The 21853-nt window shown below is 35.8% G+C and overlaps 2 protein-coding genes across 6 annotated transcripts; both read right to left on the reverse strand.

The window, feature by feature from the left end:
* Positions 1-1377: 1377 nt before the first annotated feature.
* LOC122274246 (ankyrin repeat domain-containing protein, chloroplastic) lies at positions 1378-6330 on the reverse strand. The gene is made up of 7 exons (XM_043083267.1): positions 5501-6330; positions 4805-4881; positions 4406-4504; positions 4204-4302; positions 2490-2588; positions 2301-2399; positions 1378-1933 (listed from the first exon to the last, which is right to left on the reverse strand). Exons 1-7 carry the CDS (start codon positions 6264-6266, stop codon positions 1820-1822), a joined length of 1353 nt encoding a protein of 450 aa, XP_042939201.1. The 5' UTR covers positions 6267-6330; the 3' UTR covers positions 1378-1819.
* An 11499-nt stretch (positions 6331-17829) lies between these two features.
* LOC122274141 (serine/arginine-rich splicing factor SR45a) lies at positions 17830-21397 on the reverse strand. Of its 5 annotated transcripts, none has more exons than XR_006228231.1 (9): positions 21256-21397; positions 21135-21154; positions 19699-19857; positions 19534-19557; positions 19338-19437; positions 19000-19149; positions 18691-18913; positions 18366-18490; positions 18212-18248 (listed from the first exon to the last, which is right to left on the reverse strand). XR_006228231.1 is itself a non-coding variant. In XM_043083112.1 (8 exons), the coding sequence occupies exons 1-8, from the start codon at positions 21256-21258 to the stop codon at positions 18055-18057; spliced, it is 720 nt and encodes a 239-aa protein (XP_042939046.1). In that variant the 5' UTR covers positions 21259-21397; the 3' UTR covers positions 17830-18054. The 5 variants fall into 5 exon arrangements, 2 of the variants coding, with proteins under 2 accessions (XP_042939046.1, XP_042939047.1); XR_006228233.1 differs by having other exon boundaries at positions 18651-18913; XM_043083112.1 differs by lacking the exon at positions 18691-18913 and having other exon boundaries at positions 17830-18248; positions 18366-18435.
* Between the last annotated feature and the right edge of the window lie 456 nt (positions 21398-21853).

Here is a 21853-nt window from a genome sequence, read left to right on the forward strand (position 1 = left end):
TTTATCTAGATGTTAGGAAGTGTTTTAGATAATTCAAAAGTGTAAAATTCGAGTTCCAAGAGTTTTGGTATTATCTAAAGGAGTTTAAATGAGAAACTACTACTGCTGAAAAAATAAAGTGTCAGGTGTCAGCATCTTGTCATAAGAGTCTGGTGCAACAGAGTCACTCCATCAATAGAATCATATTGCAATTCAAACTGCTTTTAGATAGTATATTTGTAGGATCCTTCTAGTTAAGATCAACAAAGATTTCGGCCTTAGAGATTTTGGGGAGTTTTTCCGAGTGCATATGTGTGAGAAAATTCTCTAGTTATTTTCTCTTATCAAGTGTGATTATGCTCCATGTTGGAGATTGAGTGATTACGATTCAACCACTGAAGTTTTAAGAGAAAAGTCAATATTTGAAGATCGTCAGAAGTTCTAGCTGTACTGCGGTAGAGGCAAATGGGTCGTTTGGCTACCCCGTAAGGTTTTACCTTTAAAGAGTTCTTTAAAAGATTTTCCTTCATTACCAATCCTGATATTATGCAATTTATTTACTCTACGTTATTTCTTAATAATTAAATAATTGCATGATCGATAACTAGCCAATTTGTCTAGTGAATTGGTAGGACGTTCAGTTACTATACAGGGACATTTGGGTGATTTCAATTTCAAATCAACTGCCTCAATATAATTAATCTAAGATATCACAAAGTCTTAAAAGAAACATTAGCCTTCTAAAATGCCCAATCAACAAAATCAAATCAAACTACTGAATAAAACTCTCCCAAAATCAAAGTACCCTCTTTGTATTTATTCCACTATGCTCACATAACCTTGTCCATGCTACCTATTCTTAGGCCTCCGTTAAAAACATCCAAGACATTTGAAAATATTGTGAAGATAATGGAATCGACAACTCAATAAGTAGTTAACATATACCAATTTGTAAACATGAGCTAATATCTAAATGCAAAACAAAACATGTTATCAAAAGTATCATAACGATAATTCAGAAATATTATTTAAAAATCATTTGGCAGAGTGTAATTGAAAAATCAAATACACTTTTATAGTTATAAAAATTAGAGAATTACTATGTGTATTCTAAAAATTTGAAGTCTCCATTAAACATTATTATTCGCAGTGCAACCTTTTTTACAACCCGGATTATAAGCGTATCTTTTGCCGGACAAATGATATGTTCTATTGGACGATATGCTCTACGGGACCATTTCGGAGTGCTACTCACCATCTATGTCTTGTGATTGTTGTTATAGTACAATCGAAAAGCCTTTACGTTATATACCATTCAAGTGTTGTAATTTAATTTATAAAATTAAAATTTTAAAATTAATCTTTCAAATTATATTATGCCACATAGATCATATGTGATGTCAAAGCTTTCAAATATAATTATTTATAATATAACACTATCACCTGGGCTCTTTTAGTCCTACCAAAATTTTGAAGGATGTGAATACATTGATCCAGAAATTTAAAATGCAAGAAAGACAATCCAATACAAATAATAATAATTTAAAAAAAAAAAAAAAAAAAAAAAAGTAGCATATGGACGAGATTCTCTTCCTTTCTTTCTTCTTATATCTTTTTCAAACTCATCGTTATATTCTAATTACAAAATATTACAATTTACAAGCTTACTAATTTTGCAAGGTTCAGGGTGTCAAAATCACGTTCCTTCCATTTGTGTTTTTGTTGTCGCGGCCTCCCCTTGCATCGCATCCATCTGCTACACCCAAAAATAGACTAATGAAATATGTCCATGCACTGTCATCTCCAGCAGCTGAATCGTCCATGGCTGCATTTGTTGTGGTTATGGTAGTTCACCTTGCCGTAGCTGCGGAAGCTGCTTCAACAGCTTGATCAGCTCATAAGTCTTTGTGTCTTGACCAGAACAAAGGCTAAGGTCAAGTGGGGTCAAACCATCCTGAGAAGAGGATGCATAAATTGTTATTATCAAAATATAAATTTTAAATCAATCATAATGGAAACAAGGAGGAAAATTTACATAGATGACACTCAAATACAGTACTTTAAAACAGCAAAAAGATGTGTGATTATGTGATAAAAATATAAGATACTCTGTCCAAGTGAATGGCATTTAACATCATTTCAGATATATTATTGATCAAGAATAATGTCAAGGAATGAACATTAACATCTAGAATTTTTTTCATGCTTTAGAAGAATAAAAGCAATTTCATTCAAATCTTGTATAACTGAACTCAGTCTAAAAATAGATCACTAGAGGTTTATACCTTTAAAACACTCCAAACGCATCACTACTAATTTACCTTGTTTTTTATGGTCTTGTCGGCTCCTTTGATCAATAAAAGTCTCATTACATCTGTTCTCTTGGCTTGAACAGCAAGATGTAACGGGGTCCAACCATCCTGAATTCAACGAATAAAAACACAATCAACAAAATGATTGGAATCCAATAAAATTACACATAAGCGACAAAGGGATATTGTTGACCATACATTGTCCTGACGGTTGATATCAACATTATACAGAACAAGAATTTTAATTGCCTGACTGGAAGCTGTTTGGACTGCATAGTGCATCAAAGTGGCCCCATCCTGTTTTTGCACAAACATCAGAAGAAGAGGCAGTCATATCAGTTCATAGAAAAGGATACTCGTTATATTAATACATGCACATCACAAGGAGAAACAGGGCCACAGCCACCAGATACTGGCATCTCATTGGTGCTATTCAACTGGTCCATGCTTCATTAAAGTAATGTGTAGCACACAGAAACATACCATAGCCATCTAGAGTTTCTAACTAACTATTATTCACTAATTTTTTGATAAGTAACTATCATTCACTAATAATAATGATGATGACAATAGGGATCCATTTATGTATTGAGAAGTAAATAGCTAAAATATAACCAACTAGATTAATGAATAAATGCATTTTAAGCAAATTTCTTAGAAGTGCAGAACCAAGCTAAATGCCCATAATCAACAAAGGGCATGTTTCAATGTAAGGTAAGATCATCAATAGTAGAATTATGTTTGTGAATAGTTGTAAAATCTTTTTAAGATGAGGTTTTGATTAATTTGATGAACAGTGAAAAAATCTTTTATGTTTAATACAATAAACAAAATAAAAAACCAATTTATGAAAGAAAAAAAAAAGTTGAGGCAATCGTGGTAGCAGGATGCCATCACCACGGTGGCCACCCTGGGACTGCATAAAACCACCGGTGGTCATCCTGACCACCATGGGCAGCCAGACACTCTGGCCGCTACAGGGACACATCGCAGTCGCCAGTCGCAGCCTAAGTGTCTGCCTGTGAACGGTGACCCAGATTGGGCCACTCATTGCAGCCAGTGTATCTTGCTGCCACGAGGCAGACAGAAACCCTGGCCACCACAGTGGCAGGATCCCGCTGTCTTTGGTGGCAAGAGGAGCCACCAACCCATGGGGCCAAATTTTTTTTTTTTTTTTTTTTTTATATAAATATGATTAAAAATGATTTGTTGAGTTTTTAACGTTTTTAAGAATTTTAGTAAGATGAATTTTATGTTTGTAAGTTTGGGAATAAGATGAGATGAGAAAATATCTTTAGATTTTGTGTTACCCAGACATTCCCAAAATCTTAACTGTAAATCTCTGAAGGTACAATGAGTTTATTGGGCACTGCCACTGGTATACAATAGATTAGTTGTCCATGTTGTAGGCTCTATAGGCTTGCACTATATGATAGAGTAAATGCTCTGGTGAAAATGAGATGGAGCTCGTCTGGGGTAGAAGGTTAGGACATGCAGATGCGCAATGCGTGTGGCATAAAGGAGATTCAGAGATGGGAAGGCACGTCCAGAACAATGCCACACACAGGTTATAATGAAATAAGACCGGTTGGGATGATAGATCAAAAGGAGTAGAATGCAGTGTTCGGACGCTTGTGGCATTGTGGAGGCCCAACTCCTCTCACTTTATTACAGAGCTTAAATTAAAATCTATCAACAAAAAAATTATTTTTCCAGAACCAGTTTGCATAAATATGCTCCACAAAAGAAATGATAGGTAATCTGCTCCACAAAACTTAGGGTGGCACCCATTCACATGTTTACATACCATTGGACTGAATATGTTTGATAGCAAAAAGAATTAGGGCCTGACATTTTTTTTATCTGTAGTTAACAAATGTAACTGAAAATTACCAGATAAATTTCAACTCACTTTATCAAGAACGAATGGATTAGCTGACTCTCTCAAAAGATAGTTTGTAATGGCCTGCTTTTTTCCAATTATCGCTTTGTGAAGAGCTGTCCAACCATCCTGGAAAGGATATAAAAATTCAGGGCTCAAATCGAGAGCAGAAGAGCAATATGTAAAACTTTTAGAACTTGCCAGCATTTTATATAACAACCGTTTTGTGTACCTTATCCACAGCATTAATATCGACGTTATGTTTCAACAAAGCATCCATAAGGTAAAACTCTCCAGATGCAGCAAGAGTGTGCAAAGGTAGCCACTTGTCCTGAAAATGATCCCACCAGAAGTGATGAATGGACTCAAATATTTAAACCACTAATTAGGGCAAAACAGAAGTTTGTTGAGAGAACTATCTTGGGCATCACTATCTTTGAACTTGGAACCATTTTAACTTTCTCATTTTGACACCAAAATCAAGGAAGACTGAGCATCAGCAACTAGGTTTTAAAAAATAAAAGATAAAAGCTATTCTAGGAATGATATGCAAGAAAGTGAAAAAAAAAATTAAAAGAAAGTAGAAAGAAACAGATCAACTATCTAATGGTCATGGTCCTAGTGAACTTACAGAGGTAGCACCTGCCACATCAGGTTTCTTCATCTTCAGTAGAAGCTTTTCCTCCTTGGTAAACAACTTGCGACGGCCTATTTATTCACGCATAGAACGTAAGTAAGGATGATTGCAACTAAGCACATAAGAATTATCTGTGTCAAATAGAAACCGCAAACCAGTTTCTTCCAATCTTAACAGAACAAGCGTGTGAAAAGAAATTTGTGTACTGAACGATTCAATTATATGCCAATGAACTACTAAGATACATAAGCAGGGTAAGAAATTAAAGTAACATTAAGAAATTAGCCACCCCAAATGCAATCAACATTCTGCTGGATTAGGATCCTCAAATTTCTGAGATAAATCAACGGTTGAGGTTCATATTTTATTGTCTCAGCATTCTTTTGTAAGTAGATTTTATTTGTCTCCGCATTTAACATGTCTAAAACCACCTTTAGTTCATTGTATTTCATTAAGTTTTAGCCTGATTAAGTTGAACTTACAAAATTCAAATCATTTAATTATTTTTAACGATTATTGGTCAAATCTAAAAGGGTCGTGATTCAAGCTAATCTGATTTCACTTATTTTTGCAACAAAATCATACATGCATACCTACACAATCCATTTCTTTGGAACAGAATCAGTTAAAAAATAAAAAAATAAAAAAATAAAAAAAGGAAGAGGAAGAAGCATGAAGTAAAGTAACAACCTTCAGAGGATTTATCTTCACCAGGCACATAATTCTCACTATTGAAGAACTCCGTGACATCTTCCAAGCCCCTGCCGTAAACCGCCCACCTGGGATTCTTGGGCGCGACTCGCTCGCTCGATGTCACAGGCGCGCTCACGTCAGCTACTTCCTCCCCCTTCTCCTCCTCCACCACCGGGAACTGCGAAGGATTGTCGAGCACGAGTGGCTTCAGCTGCGCCAACTTGGCCTCCTTTAACTCCTGCAGGACGTTCACATTCCTGATGGGCTCGTAACCCTTCTTCCTCTTCTCGACCCGGCTGCCGTACTGCAATTTCTGAGCAATCTTACGCCTCTCTTTCTTGGTGATATTAATCTCCGCTTGGACTTCCTTCCACTGGTCCGGGACGAGATTCTCGGTCTGGATCTCCGCGACCGGTTTCTTCTGCTTGTTCTTGTGCTTGAGAGGGGGAGGGGAAGCCTCGAAAGCGACGTCATCTTCGATGAAAGGGTCTTCGAACACGCCATCCTCGAAAACGACGCAGTCGCCAACAACATGGTCCTCAAGGAGGTCGTTGTGGAGGGGAAGAAGAGAGGAGGTGGTAGGTAAGGAGTGAGGTTTTCTAGGGAGGTTTAGGGTGGCGGTAAGGGGGTTGGGAGTGAGGGAGACGGAGAGGTAGGGGGAGAGGGAGAATGGGCGGTGTGTGGGGAGGATAGCGAAGATTTTGGGAGGGGTTAGGGCCCCATGGGAGCTGAGCAGAAAAGCAGAGGAAGAGGAGGCTGACATTGTAGAGAAAGGAATGAGCCCCGCAGCTAAAGCAGCTAACTGAAGGAATTGGATTTGGTTCTTTTATCGTTACAAGCACAAAAATAATACTTTTTAGATTATTTTCAATTTAATGGTTTAAATATTAACTCTTAGTTTATGTGCAAAATTAAATTTCTTATATTTTCTCTATACTATATTTTGAGATTTAAAGATATATTTTTGCTATGATAAAATCCACTATAAGATTTCTTTTTTATTGCTGATCTGGAAGTTTTTCATATCAATTATGTTAAAAATTATTGATATTTTAATTCTTTTAAAATTATAATAGATTCCATTATAAATATGTTAATTTACCGATTTATGTTTAGAAAAATTTGTTTGTTATTATTCTTGAGTGGATTAAGACTATGTTTAGGTGTTGAGCTGAGCTCAATTTTTTATAAATAATAGTGAATTAAGTTGATAGAATGAGTTTTGTGAAACCTATCTAAGATGAGATTAGATGTATTTGAAATCTTTAGATGTTAAGATGAGTTTAGTACTATAAATAAGAAATTGAAAAATATTATAGGTCTCATATGTAAATAAGTATTGAGTTGATAAAAGTTGTCGGTCTCACGTATAAGGAGATTTTGATTTAATATGAGTTTAGTAACTTGAGAGTTGTGTATTTAAATATTAGACTTAATTTAAAATTAGATTAAATTAAGTTGATCTCAGTATATTCCAATAACCAAACTAACCTAAATGATGTGCTATCAAAACAACATGAGTTTTAAATTGGCCGAAGCGTGTCTTTATGATGGTGTTATATAAAAAGCATGATGAATGAAAGGAAATGGTTAAAAAAATTATATTCATCATCTTCTTAATCATTATTCTCTCTTAGTTTTCTTATATGGCATTAAATGATTGAATGATAAATAATTTTTCAATCATTAGCTACATGTTAGATAATCTTACTTGTCAAAACCGCATATAAAGTAATCTAGGGAAACTAGTATATCATACATCCACATATGGAGCTTGTTGCCATCTTGTTAAAATGTATAATTCTAAGAGTATTAAAGATATAAAGGAATTATACAAAAATAGGATGTATAAAGCGATGTGGTCATATGTTATCAATTAGATCTATTTTAAAATAAAAATATCATCACAATCTAGCATACCACATTAAACTATATCATTTTGTAAATTTACTTTTATATAATCACTTTCTTTAATTTCAAATTACTACTAACTCCTTAACGGTAATATAAATTACTACATCACAAATCCGCATATCAAACTATTACCAGGCTCCTTAACAGTATCTATACAATGAAGAGACTGAGTTATCAACTAACTAATGGGCCCAAACGAATGCAAACGGGCCTTGAACCAAGCCCATTAACTGGGCCTCCGAATTACTACCCATTTACACAATAACAAGCCCTTCTATACATGAGAAATAATATTTTGTAGTCGTGAAATGTATAAGCGTCGCGCAATATTTTTGAAAAAAATGAATAAATACGGGACTCGCATGAAAATAAACTAATTTTTTAATAGTAAACTTCACTTTTTTTCAAAACAATTACACGACGTCTGTGTACTATACAACTATATTTAGTATTACTCTTTATATGTAGATGTGTGCTAAATCCCGAAAAGAGAGGTTTTGATTTTTTTTTTTTTTTTATTTTAGAAAGGGCTTCAATTAAGTGGCTTTTAACAAAGCGGAAGTGCAGCAATATATAGAAATATTATCAGGGAAGAGCCAACCCTGGTTTTAGAGAGGGAGGCTCCTCTTTCTCTCTAGAAACCACCCCTCAGACTAGAAACTATGCAGCTTTGCCCGCCCTCTCCCTCCCTCCCTCCCTCTCTCCCTTATCTCTCTTTCCTCTCCTCTCTCGTTTTTCTTTTCATTTTTTTTTTCTTTGTTGTTTTTTAGTGCAAAGTATGGTCAAAGGTCGATTTGGTGCTCTCCAACGTCTAGCGACCACCACACGCCCCACCGCAGGATTCGCATGGTGTTGATCCTTCGGATGAGCGAAGAAGTTTGCAGAATAGAGCGGCACGTGAGCCACAAGTACAGTCCAAAGTTTGTGCATGAATCCCACGCGCATCCACTAAGGGTGCTCTTCTACCATTACGCGCGACTTTTCTAGGTCCAAGACCACCAGCTGCTTCAAACCAAACAGCCTGTCATACTCCACACGTGTCCCTCATGCGCCACGTCAATCTCTGTTTTGTACTTTTTTTGTCTATTTTTTCATGTATTTTTCCATGTATTTATGTTTTATGTTTTCTACTTTGCTATAGGTTGTATTAGCAAAAAATACAAAAAATGAAAAACATTGTCTCTAGGACCTAGGGTCCATAGAGTTTGCCTCCACTCCATGGGAGTATGAGGTTTGTTGCTATCTTCAACAGTGTTTTAAGATAAAGTGTTGTCTCTCAAATAGTTTATCTGGAGGTTATCATAACACTGGACAAGACCATGCCAGTCACAAAGAAACTTGTGTACTAGGGAGCTCAAAAAGTTAGTAGTTGGCTTATATTTTTTAGGTCAAAGTTGTAATGTCCATTCATAAATAAATGAACAATGTTTCACTATAAAGAAAAGAGAGAGAGAGAGAGAGAGAGAGAGAGAGAGAGAGATTATGAGTAAAGATTATAAAAGTGAGTAAATGATAGAAGGAGCTGAGTGACTCTCATTCCCAGCTCTTTGGGTTCATCCACCCACACCCACGTGGACCAAGGTATTGAGTGGACAATCTATTGGGTTCAACTATGCGGGCAAATAAAGAAAACAAAGAGAGAGATATAAGTCACCCTAGAAGGGGTTTAATCCTTCTTAACCTTCTTCGGAGCTAGGTAGACGAACGACATAGTCAGTCTTCGCCTTCTTTAGTTCCTCAATATTTGTCTCCATTTGGTTTAGGTGGGCAGCTAGGTTGTCCCGCTCAATTCCATTATCTTCTGCTTCCCAATGACAACGATTAGCTTCCTCTAAAGAGCTCGCCAATTCCATTTTAAGCGAATCAACTTGGGTATGTAAGTAGACCATATCGTCCTCAAGTTTATGGGCATGAGACTCAGCATGGGATAACTCATCAACCATCTCCTTTCTCGATGCAGACAGCATAGACAGTGCTATGAGCACTACTGATGAAAAATTGCATGAATACCTTTACTGACTTAGGCATCAAAGGCATTCCCTCGACCACCCAGCCTTATTCATTTTTTGTTGCAGGTGATCGTGTGTGAGAAGGTGTGAAACACGTCCTTAGCACTTGACACATCAAATATATAAATATAAAAATCCTACTTCGTCTTTGTTATCTCATAGTTAGTCCTAAATGCTCACATTGTACCTCATTTGTTTACACAGATGAGATATGATGAATTGAGATGAAAATTAAAACTTAAATAAAATAAAATTAAAATATATTTTTTTAATATTATTTTTATTTCGTGATTTGAAAGTGTTAAATTATCTATTTTATTTTTTGTGAAAATCTAAAAAAATTATAATAATTAGATGAGACAAGATGAGTTGAGAAGAGTTATAAAAACAAACAAGACTTACTCTCATCCCAAGTCCTAGCCGCTTCTCCCTACTCCTCTTGTTCTAATTGCCAAGGCCATGGTTGTGGGTCTCTCTTGATGATGTTTAAAGACTCTCTTTTTGAGACGAGCTCTTTGATCTCTTTGCCTAAAGGTTTTCCAAATTTTTCGATTTTTAATATTTTTGTTGATCTTGTGATTTTGCATATTTGTTGGTTGGGATATTTGTAGATTGGCTTTTCTACTTTTGTGTTGATTATGACTGATCTAAATGGATTATAGGTGAAAATAAGGTATAAACTGCACGTACAATAAGTACACGAGGTATTGGGTGGAGATTGTGACAAGGAAGGGGAGTGTATGACCTCTTTGCTAGGCAGGGACAAGGGCTGGGCCTCGATAGCTACCCACCAGCATAGGGTACATAGCTAACCTAGTTTGAGACTTGTCTTGCCTTGAATTAATTTGTCAACAACTGCTTATTTTTTTATTTTTTATTTTTGAAAGTGTAACATGTATATTTCATTTATCAACAATCAATCATTACAATATTTCTCCCTCAACACAGCATTTATAATCTGTGGAGGGCCCTCCTCCATCCATACAACTTCTTCATCACAAGTAAGAGCCATTTTGGCTAATGAATGAGCTACATTGTTAGCCTCCCTATGACTGAAATTTACAGACCAACACCTATTATCCTTCAACAAACTTCTAACATCCTCAATTACTACACCATAATCTGCCCATATAATAGCATTACTATTTGTATCTTTAACTACCACTTGGGAATCACCTTCCAACAACACTTTTTGCAGTCCCAGCTCCAAACAGAAAAACAATGCTCTTCTCAGTGCATATGCCTCAGCCACTATAGCCTTAACAGCAACAGAAAGTCTTGAACACAGACAGGCAAGAATCTCGCCCTCCGAGTCCCTTACAATGATCCCAATTCCCACTTGTTTGTTTTTTACATCCAGTGCAGCATCGCAGTTTACTTTACAGATCATAGCCTCAGGTTTTTGCCATTTAATCAGCCTCCTGTCAACTCGATCAGGCTTAGAAGGATTGTTTATAGTTTTAAAATCTTCAATATTCTGCATAGTAGCAAGAATTAAAGAATTTGGACTCTCAAACTTTTTCTCAAAAATAAAAGAGTTCCTTCTCAACCATATCCTTCTCATCATGCAAGCCACAAGACTTACCCCATCCTCCTCCAAACAGCTGTTGATTTTGCTTCCATAGCTGCATAAAGTGACCTGCAGAACAAGCCCACTTATGAACTAGACTACCATTCTCTGCCCAGACATCTGATGCAGCTGAACAACACCATAAAGCATATGCAGTGGTCTCCTCTTCCTTTTCACAGATAAGACATAGGCTATTTTCACTTATTTTCTTCCTTTTTAAATTCAGATTGGTAGGAAGTAAATCATGGCAAGCCTTCCACAGGAACTGTTTCACCACACCCTGCACCTTCAGCTTCCATATCGACTTCCATCCAAACTCATCTGCATTCATAGTTGAGGATTCACCCTTTTCAGCCCTTATCCTTGAGTGTTCAAGGTGATATGCACTTTTTACAAAAAATAAGCCATTCTGAGAACAGCCCCACCTCATTTTATCTTTTGTACCCATCTTGCTTAAAGGAATATTACCAATGGCCTCAGCCTCTTCTTTGTTGAAAATCTCATTAATAAGCTCTTTATTCCAATTACCACTGCCCTCCTTAATTAACTGCTTAACAGTTGCCTCAGCTGGAAGTATCTTCACAGGAGATTGTAGTGAATGGAAAGAAGATGAAGGTACCCATCTATCTTTCCATATTTTTGTCACATTCTCATCTCCAACCCTCCATGATAAGCCATCTTTTATCAAGCCAACAGAAGAAAAAAGGCTCCTCCAAATCAAAGATGGAGAGTATCCCAATTTGGCATCTAGAACACTCTTCCCCTTGAAATACTTCTCTTGCATTACTCTTGCCACCAAAGAGTGAGGATTATTCAGGATCCTCCATACTTGCTTGGCCAACATAGCTTTATTAAAACATTCAAGCTCTCTAAATCCCAACCCCCCTCTACCTTTAGAATCATCCATTTTTGACCAGCTCCTCCAATGAACTCTTTATCATTTTGTATATGACTCCACCAAAATCTTGCCATTACAGCAGTTATTTCTTTGCATAATTTCCTTGGGAGTAGAAAAACACTCATAGAATACGTTGGTATTGCTTGGACCACAGCTTTTAACAACACTTCCTTCCCTGCTTGTGAAAGGAACTTATTCTTCCAGTTATTTACTTTCAACCACACTCTCTCCTTTAAATGCTTGAATGCATTATACCTTGATCTACCTACAATAGAAAGAAGACCAAGATACTTCTCAAAATTGCCACAAACAGCTACCCCTGCCACAACCTGAATCTGTCTTCTTACAGCCATAGGTGTATTGGAGCTAAAGAAAATAGTGATTTTTTGTCTATTTAAGCACTGACCCGAGGCCCTTTCATATGTGCCTAACAGCTTTTGAATCTTGTACCACTCTATCAGTTTTGCTCTTCCATAAATAACAGAATCACCAGCAAAGAGTAAATGATTTACTCTTATACCTCCTCTAGTTATAGTAACCCTCTTTATTTCACCATTTCTTTCAGCCATATCAACAAGTGAACTCAGACCCTCAGCAGAAAGGATGAACAAATATGGAGAAATAGGATCTCCTTGATGAATTCCTCTTGATGGCTTTATAATACTGCTTGGCTGTCCATTTACTAAAGCAGAATATGTTACTGAAGTAACACAATCCATAACCGATTTAATACATTTTTCCCCAAAGCCTAGTTTCCTCATCACTTCCTCCAAAAACCCCCATTCAATTTTGTCATAGGCTTTGGAGATGTCCAGCTTCAAAGCCATACTTCCAACCCTTCCTTTTTGCCTTGTTTTCATCGTGTGCAAAGTTTCATATGCAACCATGACATTTTCTGTAATGAGCCTACTTGGGATGAATGCACTTTGGTTCTTTGAGATCACTTCTGGCAGCACCTTCTTCAATCTGTTAGCTAGCACTTTTGACACAATCTTGTATAGCACATTACATAGACTTATGGGACGATACTCACTAGCTACAGCAGGTTTTTCAACTTTAGGTATTAAGGAAATATAAGTAAAGTTAATATTACAATCAAGTTCACATTTGCCATTCAAAAAGGATAGGACAGCTTGACATACCCCCTGCCCAACGACACTCCAATAGGTCTGGTAAAAACAGGCTCCATAACCATCTGGTCCAGGAGACTTAAGGGGCCCCATTTCTTTAAGTGCAGCTTCAACTTCTGGCATTACAAAAACCTTCTACAGTTCTGAGTTCATAGCATCAGTAACTCTCCTTTCAACTCCTTTTAATCCCTCTTCAATATCTTCTGGTGATGGATTTGAAGAAATGAAAAGGTTTCTGAAATACTGAGAGAACACCTCCTCAATGCCTTTCTGATCAACCACCCTTACTCCATTTGCATCCTGAATTTCAGAAACGCAATTCTTTTTCTTTCTCTGAGTAGCACATTCATGAAAGAACTTGGTATTTCTATCACCAAGTTTATACTAATTTCTTTTTGCCCTTTGCTTCCATTTTAAATCTTCCTTTTCAAGAAGTAAGCCAAGCTCCTTCTGTAGTCTTCTTATGATCAAGGCATTATGAGCCCCTTCACCTTTCTGCTCTTTTTCCAGCAACTCACTCAGCCTTGAAATCTCCTTTTCCTTTTCATAAACTCTTAGTGAGTTCCACTTAATTAGTTCACCCCTGAATCTTCTTAATTTTCCTTGGACCTCTTTTAATATATTTTGGCCTGCATTATCTCTTGCCCAAGCAGCTTCAACAACATTTCTTCCCTCTTCCTCCAAAGTCCATTTGGCTTCAAATCTAAATAATCTTCTTCTGGAACCAGCAAAACAATTAACCTCCTTTATTATCAACAAAATAGGCTTATGGTCAGATTGCCTAGCAATCAAAGTCTCCACCCTCCTATCTGAAAACAGATCCATCCACTGAGGGTTGGCAACAGCTCTGTCAAGCCTCTCTTTAGTAAAAGACTCATCAGCATGTTTATTGGATCATGTGAATTTCATTCCCCTCCACCCCAAATCATACAAGTTGTTACCCTCCAAACAATGTCTAAACTCATCCATTTGTCCGTCTAGCCTTTCTTTCCTCCCCACTTTCTCAGATTGTGCTACAATTTCATTGAAATCTCCAATCACACACCATCCTTGATTATTCACTGGTTTTAGACTTGACAGCATGTCCCAAGTTGATTTCCTTTTTGAGGTCTCGGGATGGCCATAGAAACCAGTCAAAAGCCACTTTGTCTTTGATACATCCTACCCCACCATCACACTAATATGGTGCTGAGTGAAATTAGTCACTTCAACACTAACATTCTTTTTCCACAACAAAGCCAGCCCCCCACTACTACCTCTAGCATCCACCACAAAACAACCCTCACAATCCATTTTATTTTTTATAAACTCAAACTTCTTTGTCAATAGCCTTGTTTCCATGAGAAAGACTATCTCGGGCTTCTTATCCTTTACCAAAAGGTATAGGTCTTGAATTGTCCGAGGGTTCCCAAGCTCTCGGCAATTCCAACTTAATATTTTCATAATGATTGGCGGGGCTGGTTAATAGCCTCCGCCAAATCCTTAGAAACCATATTCTCTCCATAGTCTCCCCCATACTTCCCTCTCTTCACCTGGTTTTCTTCTAAAGCGGGATCCCCATCAATCAATTGTAGACCACGCTTGCCTTTAGAAGACACCACAACCCTGTCAGAGTTTCTGACTACCCTGGCCCTTCTTTTCCATCTTCCTTTGTTAATTACACCACCACTCTCATTTACCTCCACATCATTCACTATTACTAGCCATTAACATACACAAACCTCCTTCACTTTTTTCATTTTCCAGCTTCTCAGTCAATTCATCAATTGTCTTATTGACCACATAAGTACTGGTCCTTTTTTCTTCCAGTTCTGGCTTTAAAGCGTGCTTACTCTGCTCTATAACCCCCTCACTTGCAACACACACCTCATCACTACCTGTTGGCTCAGATTGATCAGGATCTGATTCATCCTCCCTTTCCCCCTCATTCTTTTTATAACCTTTCCCCTCCCTATGTTTAGCTTCATGTTTAACATGGCCAGAACCTGATTTATCATCACTTGGAATCCCACTCCTTCTCCCCATCAGATTGCTAGCCCGAAGCCAGGTTCCATACTGTTTTTCATTTACACCAACACCTGGCTTAGGACATCCTTCTCTCCCGTGAACAATCACTCCACAATTAAAAGCACATTCTAGGTAGGTTTTCATACCTTAGAGGAATCCAGTATTTCTTTCCAAGCAGGTTCATAGTTCTTCCACGAGCAATGGTTCTTTTTAAATTTAATTCAACTTTGACTCTCATAATGCCCTCCCAACCAGATCCATCTCTCCACTCATCAATCTCCTTAACCACACCAATTGAATCTCCAATCTGTTTCCCTACCTCTCGGTTCATACAAACAAAAGGTAGATTGACCAATTGGATCCAAAAGTCTTCACTGTCAAAGTTCATTTGCTTCGGATGAGTAAATCCATCAAACAACTTGAGGACCAGGACAGAGCTATTGAATAGCCACGGCCTACCCTTCAATGCACGTCGTGCATCCTCTTTACACTCAAATACAATCACAAATAGGTTTGTACTCACTTCTTGGAAAGAAAACGAGCTACTTACCTTCCAAATCTTAGCCATAGTCGATCTGACCACCTCCTTTCCCACTAGATGATCAGACCACAACTTACAAGCCAGCCTCATTTCTTCCTTCTATGCAGCATCCTCCAAGTCGATCGAGTCCACTTCTATGACTGAATTCTCATCTTCAGTCAATCTGAATTGATCCCAACGAGATTCCAGATCCTCCATTACTTCCCGCCTTAATTCAGTTACAAGAATTAAGGAGAAGCCTTTCCTTAGTCACTCCACGAGCACCAAGAGTACTCACTCCACCTATTTTCTCTCGCAGAGAGAGTTTAGAGGAGAATTTTTTTTTTTTATTAGCCACGAGTCTTGTTTTTATATTTTAAATTTTTATTTTTAAATTTAACAGATGATTTTTAAATTAAGCCACGTGTTTTAAAATCTTATAAATATTTTTATGAGTTCAAAGCTTTTTTTTAAATGGGGCATTCTTAGTATTATTGAACTAAGTCTAATTTTTAAAATAAGCCTCTTTATTTTGGAACCCCAAAACTATATTATTTTTTTAGTCCAAAAAATAATATCTACAAAAATAATATAATTTTAAAAAATCATTTTATTTAAATGATTTATTATTTTAGGAATATTAATTTATATTCATCATTTTATTTTATGTTTAAAACTCTATTTATTTAGATCGATTTATTTCTCTTAGAAATATTTATTAAAACTCATTATTTTATTTTATAATGAAGATTATTATTTTTAGATCAATAAGGCAAAGTTTGATTTTAATTTTAGTCTTATTGCATTTCTATTTCATTTTCCTATTATTTAGTTAGGTTATTTCTTTATGTCAAAACTCCACCATTGGATCTCGGTTAGGAACTCTAAGATGTAGAGTCTAGATTGGTTCCCTAAAAGTCCTAATTCCCTAATTGCCACGTGGCATACTAATGCTAACACATGGCATAAACAATTTAATTAACATATTTTAAACATGCCAAAGCCACATGGCACTTAGTTTTTTAACAATAGATTGGTAATGGCTAGACTATTGACAAGTCTAAAATTTGAGAAAAAGTTGAAATTTTGGATAAAATCAAAATTAATGGAAATATTAATCCACATTAGATCATCCATCTCAAAATCAAAATAATAATATAATTTATATATTTTAATAATAATCTTTTGTCTTTTTTTTTTTTTTTATATTTTACAAATACATTCTATATATTAATTAATAATTTATTTTTACTTAAAATTATTATTTCCCAACTATTTTTTTTTCTCAACTTAATTATCTAACAAATACATTTAGGAATATTTTTACAATAAAATATTGTTTTAAAAATAATTAGAGACTGGCCAAATTTAAAAAAAGAAATAAATTTATTATAACTCAAAAGTGAAATTAGAAAATTTTGACCACTCCAATATAGATAATTTTTGCTCAAATTAGTTAAAATTTGACTAGCCTAGACCAATGCCCGTGCTATAAAAGGGTTGGCCCAAACGATCTAACCCTATAGGGTTCCACAAAATTATGTATCTAGCCATACAATACTCACCAATCAAGTGCGAGCCACGCAGAATTAGCCAACCGACCCTTTAATTATAGCTATAGATATTGCAAAAGTTAAAAATTGTGATCTCAATTTATTAAAACGTAAAAAAACTCAGGTGTTGAATAGAATGTTGTTTAACACTAGATTTTATTCGAATAAAAGTCAGATTCAAAATATTCAAATTTAACATCAAACGACAGTTTAAATTCCCGAACTCATTATTCACGAGAGCTCGAATTTGTTCAATAAGCTATTAATTTTGACAAAATATAATTTTTATATTATATATAATTAATTTATCTTTATATTGTAATAAATAAATTTTGAAATATATCAATTATTATATTCATATATATATTTTCTATGTCGGATAATCTCTACAAAACAGAGCTCTTCAGACTCACCCGTACAGAATAAACTCCGATTCCGAGCACTACATTCTCGGAAGTTTTCCTATTCATTTATGAATAGGAAAACTTCCCGCACGTATGGTACGAGGAACATAATTTCAACATATTTTATTTAAGTTATATCGTTCAACAAACGATCATAAAATTGTGTTCATAAATGACTCGTTTAATAAACGGATCAAGTCGAACTTAAGTTTAATCAAACTGATCTTGACCAGCTTGTTGAGTAGTCTTATTCATTTACAACCCTACCAAAATTATAGCATGAATGGATGGTGAATATTGAAATGAAATAACACAAAGGTCTCATCAACCAAAAGACTAGAGTCCTATTAATTAAGAGGCAACGGCTTAAAACAAAGGGAGCCATAATCAACATACATATTGAACAACAAAAACATCCAATGTCTTCTAACGAAACTTGAAAATCTGCTTAGCTCCAGTACAAACTAAAAGCATTACATTACCAGAACTGGGTTCCCATACTTCCAAAGTCTTCCCTCCACCGAGGGTGCCAAAAACTAAAAAGTATCACCTAGAACCACGAACATACCTCCTTTCTGGGCTAGGAGAGTAAGGAAGTGACCTGGACCTGTCTCTCCTTGACCTTCCACCATGGGGCGAGTGTCTTGGAGAATAATCGCGACCCCCTCGAAATGGTGAGCGCCTTGGAGATCTTCTATAGTCATCACGTCCACGATATCTACCACGATCACCCCGATGACCTGTTGCCAATGCATTAATTGCATTGAAGTGAATAAGTAAATCAATCTTTATGCTTCACACAGAGAGAGATAAGAGTAAATTCACGTTTACAAATCAAATACATATATACAACTTACCAAAGTCTCTGGTACTTTTGAGCCCAAGATAATGTCCTGGTGTAGGAGTTCTTGCTCGTTTTCTCCGAGACTGAAAGGCAAATAGATATCCTCAATTCCTTTGAAGTTTCATCTTACAAATTAGCCTTCACCAAATCATGCAGCCATCATTCACATAAAATAGAAATTACACCAGGAGACATTTCTACACATTGTTGCCACTTAAAAAAAGATTTTTTTTGTAACTGTTTAAAATATTTAAAAACTGGCTAAGAAAGAAAGAAAGAATAGGACATCCAGGTATACATGACTAGTCTCCATGAAGTGAATGCCAGGTATGAAATACCATAAAAGCCTGATTAGAAAGATGTTGATAAGGTCCGTTGATTAGTTGAGAGTTGAAATTGAATGCTGAGGTTGTATAGTTGTTGGGCAATATAGTTGCTATGTTAAGTTGATCAGACGCATTTGATAAGCTGTTTAAGCTTGCCACTGATTAAGCTAAAGTTGACATGAATGAACTCATCCTCTTTGATTGATTGCTGCCAACATAGCTGACGCAATTTGTTCTGAATATAGCCAGAAAACCTCCAGGTCAAGAAAGAAAACTAATCAAATTGTTAATGCTCTACCACTATGTGAACAATCAAATTACCTTCTCAACAGTAATATATCGACCTTCAAGAACTGATTGGTTAAGATATTTCACACAACGGTTGGCATCCTCAACAGTTTCCATTGTAACAAAAGCAAAACCCCGAGAGACACGTGTCCGAGGCTCCATCACAAGAAAACAGGATGCTACCTGAAGAAGATTGGAGGAAGAGTAAGTATCAACAGAATGGATGGAAGATTACTTTAGGGCCATGACTGGTACCATAACAAGCAGACGCAGAAAATAGATTGAGAAATCAACTACTCAAGAAAAGAAAAAAGCATAAGATAAAAATGAATGGGAACTGCAATAAACTCTAGTACTATTTAGGAACTAACCTTTCCCTCCTTAGAGAAGTGCTCTTCAAGATCCCTTTCTGTGACCCTTTGGCTGAGGCCAGTTACATAAAGCGTATCTCCAGGGTTTACAGGCTCAGCCCTGCCACATATTTCAAAAGATTAGACCATAGACTTTAAAACAATAGCCTTCTGTGCAACTAGAATTGAACACAAATATCAGGACTTCAGGACCCACCTGCCACGACTTCTAGACCTTGATCTAAACCAGAAACACCAGCCAACCATCAAGAAAGAACAAAAACAAAAGTATCAGAGTCAGAGATAGGAGATAAATTACATATAAGTGTCATTGATATCAGCCTGACGTACTAATGAAAGCATAGCTGGAGTGAAAACAAACCTGCCACGACTTCTGGACCGGGATCTGGGCCTTGGCCTAGACCAGGATCTAGATCTGGACCTAGACCTAGGTCTAGACCAGGACCTGGACCTTGATCTGGGTCTAGATCTAGATTGGGACCTGGATCGAGCTCTCAAAGGGGAAGGGGACAGTGAATACCTGATGTATTTAGTTCATAAAATATCAAAACCATGAAAAATGGAATTCAGGAGCTTAAAAAACGTGGGTTTAGCGTAAAAAGAGTATGTCTGTTGGAAAAGATAAATGCACTTATTTCCATGATGCCAGTTCTAATGATGTTATGCATTGTCTATGCCCTACAAACTTCTTGGTATCCGAAACTTATATCAGATATTTCAATTTCCAAGCTCTTCAAATAAAGCCTCCCCCGAGCATCCACATCCAGTTGAGCATACCATCTCATTCCCTAAATTTTAGTAAAATTTTTTACAAAAACCCCTCTCCATCTGTCCGACTATTTTAGGGGAAAGTTTTCGGATTTAAACAGGGGCTACCTAAATATGGGAAGTCACTGTTCATCCCTAAATCATTTTTTATAAATATTTTATTCTAACTAATAAAATAAATTCTTCTTCCAATCATCTACACGTTCTCTCATGCTCATATTTGTTATAGTTGAAATTTGAAAGAAATGTCACCATTGAGATGATCCAATTTCTTTTTCTTTTTTTAAAAAAAAATTGACCATTTGTGAAAATATGATTTTTTTTTAAATATTATTGTTAAAATCGTTACAGATGAAAAATAAAAAACATGGGCACAACAAATAATTAAATTATTATAAAAATGTAAATTATAAGTTCAAAAATTTTCTTCCGCTCTTTTCCCGAAAGACTAAAAAATGAGTAGGTAAAGATGTACAAAGAAATGAGATGAAAAAATAATAAAGAAATGATAGAGAGAGATTATTTTACTATAATAGAGAAAGCATAGAGAGTGAGATGTAGGAGGTTTTAGAAAGATGAGTAAAATCTCAAAATTTTGGGGAAAGATGATTTTTAGTTCAAATTTAGGAAATTTTGCTCATCCAGATGCGAATGCTCAATGAAATCTATTTCAACTACAAATTGTGTATTTTTCCCATCATTTGACCCATCGCTATATCTTTTAGCCAAACATGTGGAAAGGGGAAATAAAGGACTAAATAGGATATAAGATTTCTTATATACTTAATTTCCTTGGTCAATACCGACTATGTGAGCAAACAACATAACAACAGTTCATCCGGGATTCTCAATTTCTTGGAATTTCACGTCACTTTCCAACATCATAAAAATGTCTTTATAAAATCAATTTAATTTCATTATAAGAGAACCTCCTATCAGGAGCTAAAAAAAAATGATAAGAAAACACTCCTAACAAGGGCACCATGTACGAAAAATGCAAATTCGGGTAAAAGTTCTCTTAGGGCTTACCTTCTGCGCGGTGAATCGGCCTGCAACACCAATAAAAAACCGGATATGCTTTAGATACTGTGGCCGATCAAATAATACGGAAAATGAAATACACACACAAGGAGAGGGAGAGAGAACTTGCCATTTTATCGTAACGATGGCGAAGCCTAGAGAGAAAGATCTAAGAAATTAGGGTTTTGGGAGACTCGGCTTTCACCCACCGATGAGATGCCAAGTTGCCCACTTACTGCATTTCGGCCTACGAAGAGACGAAAATATATAGATTGGAGGAATGATTCGATACGGTCGAGAACATAATATATACAGTGATCAATTATTTTAAGGATTCTCGAAATGCAAAAACAAAAATATATCTTTATCTTTATATATATAAAGTGGCTATCTAACGGAATTTTATTGGTTTAACGGTTTTTGTTGTTTTACCGTTAAAATTAACGCCGTTAGTTACATGAATAAATTAAAGTGGCTCTCTCTTTTTAAAAGTTCTTAATTTTTTAATCTCTCTTCCCAATCACTTATGAATAAATTCATAATTATTAAAATTCATGCAGCATGCATGATCCTGTAACCTATGCATTGATGATCATTTATTTATGAGGTATATTAGATATCTATATATATATATATATATATATATTCTATTATATATATCTATATAAATTATATAAATATATATTCTATATTCTATTATATATATATGATCTTTTATATAAATTATA

The sequence above is a fragment of the Carya illinoinensis genome, chromosome 8, assembly GCF_018687715.1.
Source record: "Carya illinoinensis cultivar Pawnee chromosome 8, C.illinoinensisPawnee_v1, whole genome shotgun sequence".
In the NCBI taxonomy this organism is placed as follows: Eukaryota; Viridiplantae; Streptophyta; class Magnoliopsida; order Fagales; family Juglandaceae; genus Carya; species Carya illinoinensis.